This window comes from Ostrinia nubilalis, chromosome 25, assembly GCF_963855985.1.
Source record: "Ostrinia nubilalis chromosome 25, ilOstNubi1.1, whole genome shotgun sequence".
Classification (NCBI taxonomy): Eukaryota; Metazoa; Arthropoda; class Insecta; order Lepidoptera; family Crambidae; genus Ostrinia; species Ostrinia nubilalis.
This window is the reverse complement of record NC_087112.1, coordinates 8,780,605-8,788,473: the sequence shown is the minus strand read 5'-3', so window position 1 is coordinate 8,788,473 and position 7,869 is coordinate 8,780,605. Positions and strand designations below refer to the sequence as shown.

The following is a 7,869-nucleotide window of genomic DNA, read 5'->3' as shown; positions in this document are numbered from 1 at the left end:
TCCACTCATCACCGAAGATACAACTAACTCTGAACCAGTATCCAATACCGCATCTTCAAAAGAATACTCCAAATTTCTAAAATCTATTTCTAATAAAGAATTCAATTCTAACACTAAAATAATCGAACACAACGAAAACCTACTTAAGTCCCCTTACAAGATTATCATAATTCCTACATCCCTAGATCTTGATGATTCAAATCCCTATATCGAAGAAATCCTTTCAAATTCCGAAAACAAAGACGATATCCTAAATTCTGAAAAAGAACTACTCTCCTACCAAAAACTAGATCACGCAAACAAGTCTATATTCCTAATTTTCACTAAAGTACACCATTTCGATGAATCATCCTATCCCGATATATTCAATACCCTTAAACATACAAAAGAAGAAATCCTTAAGAACAAAGAAATAACTGACGTCGCTATATCCGATTTCAAAAACCCATTTGATCACCATTCCTATACCAAAATCTACAATATCCTCGCTTACATATTCCACGATACTAATGTCTCAATCCATATTTACCTAAACAGAATAATATTTCCAACCCTAAGTGAAAGATCCAAAATGCTCCGCGAAAATCACGACATTCCCACTGCCGGTCATTTAGGCTCAGTCCGTATGTATAACAGAATTCGAGAACAATTTTACTGGAAAAACATGCGAAGTGATATAGAGGAATATGTAAAAAAGTGCACACTGTGTCAAGAAAATAAAGCTCTAAGACAAATACATAGAGCCCCTATGGAAATAACTACTACATCAACCGCACCATTCCAACGCGTTGCATTAGACATCGTCGGTCCTCTCCCTGAATCAGGCCCTGCTAAACTCAAATACATTCTCACTCTCCAAGACGACCTAACCAAGTACTCTGTAGCTTATCCAATACGCAGCACCACAGCTGAAGAAACCAGTGACTGTCTCATCCACTTCATTTCCCTATTCGGAATTCCCAAACAAATCCTTACTGATCAAGGCACTAACTTCACATCCGACCTCTTCAAAACCACATGCCAATTCCTCAAGATCAAACAACTTTGGTCATCCCCGTATCATCCTCAAACACAAGGTGCGCTAGAACGCAGTCATTCCACACTTAAAGAATATCTCAAGTCCTTTGTTAACACAAATCAAGATAATTGGCCCACATACGTCTACACTGCTATGCACACGTATAACACAACAGTTCATTCATCCACTAAATTCACTCCTTACGAGTTAGTGTTTGGTCATAAACCATTGATCCCAAATTCAGTCTACGAAAGCGGCCCTGGTACTACTTATTCCGACTACACTAAGATGCTCCAACACAAATTCAAGTATACTCGTGAAAAGGCTCGAGAAAATATCCTTAATTCCAAAGAAACCTCAAAAACCTATTACGATTCCCATTCCAAACCTCCACCGTGCTACAAAGCAGGTGATTACGTATACCTCAAAAACCATCTCAGGCTACGAAAAGCCCTGTCTCCCCTCTGGAAAGGTCCATATAAAATAATAAAAGTCAACAGCAACCACACAGCTACACTGCTAATAAATAGACGCCATGTAACCCACCATTTTGACCAAATCAAACCAGCTAATGTCGCACCGCACCTGTAAAATAAAAAATAAATAAATAAAATAATTAATTTAAAAAAAAAAAACTAATTCTAATAAATAAAAACTTAATAAAATAAATACTTACCAACTCTATACTTACTTACTGCATAAAACCATCCAAACGAATCGATCACGACACTACTCCTTACAAAGTTGCAAGTGTAAACAATGCCCTGTTCCAGCCTCTGATAAGCGGCATACAGTTAGAATAAGAATGTAGGCTATTTTTAGAACCAATGGTTCACTCTTAGTTTTAGAATATTTAGTTAAATAAGTTTAGATAGGTAATCTCAAATACGTTTTTACATTTCAGCCTATTAACGCAAGTGAGACCGGACTATGTCCAACCAATCAACGCAAGCCCAGGAATATATTTCGACTACGTAGGTGAACTGAAAATAAATGGTGGATATCTGAATGTTTTAGCCCCTATAGATGTTTCCTACGTAGGCCCACAAATTCAAAATTTAAAAATTATGATAAATAAAGTAAATTCTATATGTAAAGTAAGTAAAATCCATAGCGAACAAGAATGCGAAAACATCTTAGGACCCCTCTACACGAGGTATCAAGATATTACAGAGGAATATGACTCTCTGTCCCATCTTCTCTCACAAAGAAGTAAAAGATCTGCCTGGTTTGGAGGCATTGGCTCAGCCCTTAAACAGTTGTTCGGGACTCTGACTGAAGACGATGCCATTAGATATGATAATGCCCTAAGCACCGTCCAAGAAAATGAAAAGAAATTGGCCTCCTTAATTAAACAGAATATCTTAATAACCACTTCCACCTTAATAGCTCAGAATAAGACCTTAGAGAAAATCAGAATTAACGAAGCCAGTTTCCAAATAGCTATTGACAAGCTCATCGCGAACCTAAATAATCTAACTACCGCATCACAAGAGATAGCCATCTCATCTGAACTCAATACAGCCTTTAACATATTAGACTCCGCGATCCTAACAATGTCCTTCCGGCTGGAAGACATTACAAACTCTATCCTCTTTTGCAGTCAAAACGTTTTACACCCATCAGTTATAACACCGCCAAAATTGTATCACGAGCTTGCCAAGAGCTATAGACATTTTCCCAACAATTTAAGATTACCTGTAAGTTTAGATTTAGAATTTATTCACGCCATAATTAGCGCGTCAAAATTGTCTTGTTACTATTTTAGAAGTAAAATAATGTTTATATTACATATAACCCTGGTGACCCCGGAAACCTATTCTTTATATAACAACGTTCCACTACCGACACCTCATGATGTCGGAACAGTGAAATCATATGCCACTATTATACCTAGCACTAAGTATATAGCAATGACCAAGGATAAATCCCGGTACTGCACCCTGGACAGCTTAACCGACTGCAGAGTGATAAGTTCTGAAACATACATTTGTGATATAATGAACACATACACACCCAGTGCCCGTATAACGTGTGAAAGTGAAGTGTTAACGAAAGTATTAAGCGGACCCCCAATACAGTGCGAAACAAAGGTACTTAATGGAAACATAGATGTTTGGATTCCATTGTTGCGTAATCATTGGATTTATGTTCAATCCAATCCATCAAAATTATTCATAGACTGTATTAACCTAGAAATAACTGTTTTAAACATAGCAGGTACAGGAATACTAAACATACCCAGTAATTGCACAGCATATTGTAAAGATACAAAACTCATTCCTAAATACAACATTTTAAATGTAACTATACATATAGAACAACCCACTTTTAATATTGCCCAGGATGTATGTTGCAACATAAATATAACAGATAAATTGTTAAAATTAAATAACAATAAAATTGAAAATTTTGATTTAGAGTACCTTAGAAATTATAAACAGTATTCAAGCTTTATTGTAAACAAAACAGAAGAAATTATCAATCAACCACATTTTATAAAATATAACACACATTATTCAATATTTACCATAGTCATACTCGCCATTGTTATATGTTTTATAGTTTTTAAGATCTTTATTTTTGTGAAAACCCGCCGCAGCATCCTAAACTCATTAAAAACAAGAAAAAACGTAGAATTACAAGAAATTAATGATATTGCTTTAGAAACCCTCACTGAGGTAACACCCAAGGAAGCAACCTCAAAACAGGTTAGCTCTCCCAGATTGAGGGAAATAGTTTAAAATAAATTTTCTTAAACTTCGGGTTCTATTCCCGAAGTTTCTTTTTCCCCGGGGGCTGTTATACCCGGTCTTTGTATAGAATAAGGCTGACCCGCCGCTGTCGCGCCGAGTCAGCGTTTCTAAACTACGGGAGCGCCAGAGACCCCACTGTAAAGTTTAGTTCGGTTTGAGAGCTTGCTGCAACGGGTTGTCTTTAAAATTAATGTTTAAAAAGTGAATAAACTTCAAATACTTAACAAACTGTTTTTTAAAACTCCAATCTCGAGACCTCGTACAACAGTACCAAACTAAAGATGGTAGGCTAATAAACTAAAAAATACTTTAGTAAAAGTATCACTATTTCAGAGTCAATATTTCTCAAGACGAATAAGAAAATTATCTGCTCATTGGTACACACAGCAGCATGAGCTCAAAATTGGGGATTAAAAAACATGAAAAAATCGTACCTGAAATTTTAATGGTGATACTTTTTTATAGATGGGTCATCCATTAGTCTGTCATCTCCTTAAGTTCGGAATGTTCTTTTCGGGACATCCTGTATATTGTTACGAGTCTGCGGAATACAACATTATTTTAAACTTTTTTTTCGTGTTCTTTTAATAAATATTTAACAATAAAATAAAAGGTATCTATCACGTGTTTTCAAGGTGTTTGTGACATAAATAAGCATATTAAGCACGTCATGCTAAGAAACGTCACTATCATTAAAACGTGTGAAGATGGATGTTTCGCTTAATTATTTGGTTTGGATCATTGATCTTTGTTGCAAATACATTAGACCAGCGGTTCCCGAATAGTGGTCCGCGGAACCCTGGGGTTCCGTGGAAAGGCCGCAAGGGTTCCGTAAAAAATATTATCCCACGTTTCGTGACCGACGTTGTTCGCTCGCACCGACTTGTTTACGCACAAGGGAGGGACAGGGCGTGCGGGCGGAGTAGTACGGGGGTTCCGCTAGGAAAAGTATAATCAATTAGGGTTCCTTGGCAAAAAAAATTGGGAAACCCTGCATTAGACAGTCGTTAAAATAACTTATTACAGTCTTTAATCACTAAGTTTCCCTACGAATTAAATTTATTCAGTCAAATTAACGTCTAATTACGTTAACTCACGCCCAACAATGTGCTTTCTTTTTCACAAATACTTTTTGGTTCACCTTTCAATCTACTTTCTATTTCTGATAAAGTCTTGTCTTTAGTTTCTGGCAAAATGAAAAATAATAAAACTAAACATATAGTCAAAGAACATCCATCAAATCAAAATAAATTCCGCCGACGCATGCAAAACTGCATTCAGCGTTCCACAAGGACACTTTGAGTTCCGCCGCATGCCTTTTGGGCTAAAAAATGCCCCTTCTACATTCCAACGCCTCATGAACACAGTTCTCACCGGCCTCCAAGGAGAAAGATGTTTTGTCTACCTCGATGACGTAGTTATCTATTCACATGACCTAAATTCACACATTAACAACATCTCAGCAGTATTCCAAAAACTCCGCAATTTTAAACTACAGCCCGATAAATGCGAATTCCTACGAAAAGAAGTCGGTTATTTAGGCCATATAATCACTGAAAACGGTTTAAAACCCGATCCTAAAAAAACAAAATCCGTACAAGAATTTCCAGTTCCAAAATGTCCAAAAGACATAAAATCATTCCTAGGTCTCATATCCTATTACAGGAGGTTCATCCCTGATTTTTCTAAGTTATCCAAACCTCTCACAAATCTGTTAAAAAAGGATGTCCCCTTTGACTGGACCAATGAACAACAACTTTCATTTGAAACCTTAAAAGACAAATTAGTCTCCGCTCCTGTCCTAATTTATCCTGACTTCACAAAGCCATTCACACTTACATGTGATGCTTCCAACCATGCAATTTCAGCCATTCTATCCCAAGGTCCCACAGGCAAGGATCATCCCATTGCCTATTCATCACGAACTCTAAACAAAAACGAAGTAAATTATAGTACAACAGAAAAAGAATTACTTGCAATAGTATTTGGTTGTAAAAACTTCCGTCCGTACCTATTTGGTAGAAAATTCTTCATCGTCACCGATCATCGTCCATTAAAGTGGCTATTTAATCATTCAGACCCCAGTAGCAAAATGCAACGCTGGCGACTCCAATTAGAAGAATACGAATACGAAATCATATATCAAAAAGGCAAACTGAATTCCGCAGCCGACGCTCTTTCCAGATATCCCGTAAATCCTATACAGCCAGAATCTCAACAACTACCTATAATCCCTGAAGAAGTCCAGAATATTCCACTTCCTACACCCGCAACAAATGCTAATCCTGTTACGCCGAATCTCGATCCCGAAACATCAAACCCAAACGAATTCCTTCCAAGTCCAGACCACGACCTTACAGACCTCGGTCCAATCGATTTCAGTCCTCAAAGTCAAGACTTAAATCTCAACTTCGACGACATTACAATTTCATCTCCTCTGAATCCTGACGAATCACTGAGTCTCCTAAATCCTCTAAATCTTGATAATCCACTGAATCTCCCAAGTCCACCGAATCCTGAAAGTCCACTGAATCTCCAAGAATCACCTCTACTGCAAAATCCTCTGAATCCCCAATCTCCGTTTAACTTAGATGACCTGCTTAATCCTCACCGAATCCTCAATCTCCTCCGGTTTCTGAAAATCTACAAAATCCACTCATCACCGAAGATACAACTAACTCTGAACCAGTATCCAATACCGCATCTTCAAAAGAATACTCCAAATTTCTAAAATCTATTTCTAATAAAGAATTCAATTCTAACACTAAAATAATCGAACACAACGAAAACCTACTTAAGTCCCCTTACAAGATTATCATAATTCCTACATCCCTAGATCTTGATGATTCAAATCCCTATATCGAAGAAATCCTTTCAAATTCCGAAAACAAAGACGATATCCTAAATTCTGAAAAAGAACTACTCTCCTACCAAAAACTAGATCACGCAAACAAGTCTATATTCCTAATTTTCACTAAAGTACACCATTTCGATGAATCATCCTATCCCGATATATTCAATACCCTTAAACATACAAAAGAAGAAATCCTTAAGAACAAAGAAATAACTGACGTCGCTATATCCGATTTCAAAAACCCATTTGATCACCATTCCTATACCAAAATCTACAATATCCTCGCTTACATATTCCACGATACTAATGTCTCAATCCATATTTACCTAAACAGAATAATATTTCCAACCCTAAGTGAAAGATCCAAAATCCTCCGCGAAAATCACGACATTCCCACTGCCGGTCATTTAGGCTCAGTCCGTATGTATAACAGAATTCGAGAACAATTTTACTGGAAAAACATGCGAAGTGATATAGAGGAATATGTAAAAAAGTGCACACTGTGTCAATAAAATAAAGCTCTAAGACAAATACATAGAGCCCCTATGGAAATAACTACTACATCAACCGCACCATTCCAACGCGTTGCATTAGACATCGTCGGTCCTCTCCCTGAATCAGGCCCTGCTAAACTCAAATACATTCTCACTCTCCAAGACGACCTAACCAAGTACTCTGTAGCTTATCCAATACGCAGCACCACAGCTGAAGAAACCAGTGACTGTCTCATCCACTTCATTTCCCTATTCGGAATTCCCAAACAAATCCTTACTGATCAAGGCACTAACTTCACATCCGACCTCTTCAAAACCACATGCCAATTCCTCAAGATCAAACAACTTTGGTCATCCCCGTATCATCCTCAAACACAAGGTGCGCTAGAACGCAGTCATTCCACACTTAAAGAATATCTCAAGTCCTTTGTTAACACAAATCAAGATAATTGGCCCACATACGTCTACACTGCTATGCACACGTATAACACAACAGTTCATTCATCCACTAAATTCACTCCTTACGAGTTAGTGTTTGGTCATAAACCATTGATCCCAAATTCAGTCTACGAAAGCGGCCCTGGTACTACTTATTCCGACTACACTAAGATGCTCCAACACAAATTCAAGTATACTCGTGAAAAGGCTCGAGAAAATATCCTTAATTCCAAAGAAACCTCAAAAACCTATTACGATTCCCATTCCAAACCTCCACCGTGCTACAAAGCAGGTGATTACGTATACCTC

At 37.4% G+C, this 7,869-nt stretch overlaps 1 protein-coding gene across 1 annotated transcript; it reads left to right on the top strand.

The window, feature by feature from the left end:
• Positions 1 to 748: 748 nt before the first annotated feature.
• On the top strand, positions 749 to 6,505 carry LOC135084105 (uncharacterized). The gene is made up of 2 exons (XM_063978849.1): positions 749 to 1,427; positions 5,241 to 6,505. The coding sequence occupies exons 1-2, from the start codon at positions 749 to 751 to the stop codon at positions 6,503 to 6,505; spliced, it is 1,944 nt and encodes a 647-aa protein (XP_063834919.1).
• Positions 6,506 to 7,869: the final 1,364 nt, after the last annotated feature.

Bases quoted from the DNA above. Each gene is read 5' to 3' on its own strand.
- LOC135084105 (XM_063978849.1), top strand. From the start codon at position 749: ATGGAAATAACTACTACATCAACCGCACCATTCCAACGCGTTGCATTA. The intron at 1,428-5,240 runs GTGATTACGTAT...ACATCTCAGCAG, and splicing joins TCCACCGTGCTACAAAGCAG to TATTCCAAAAACTCCGCAAT.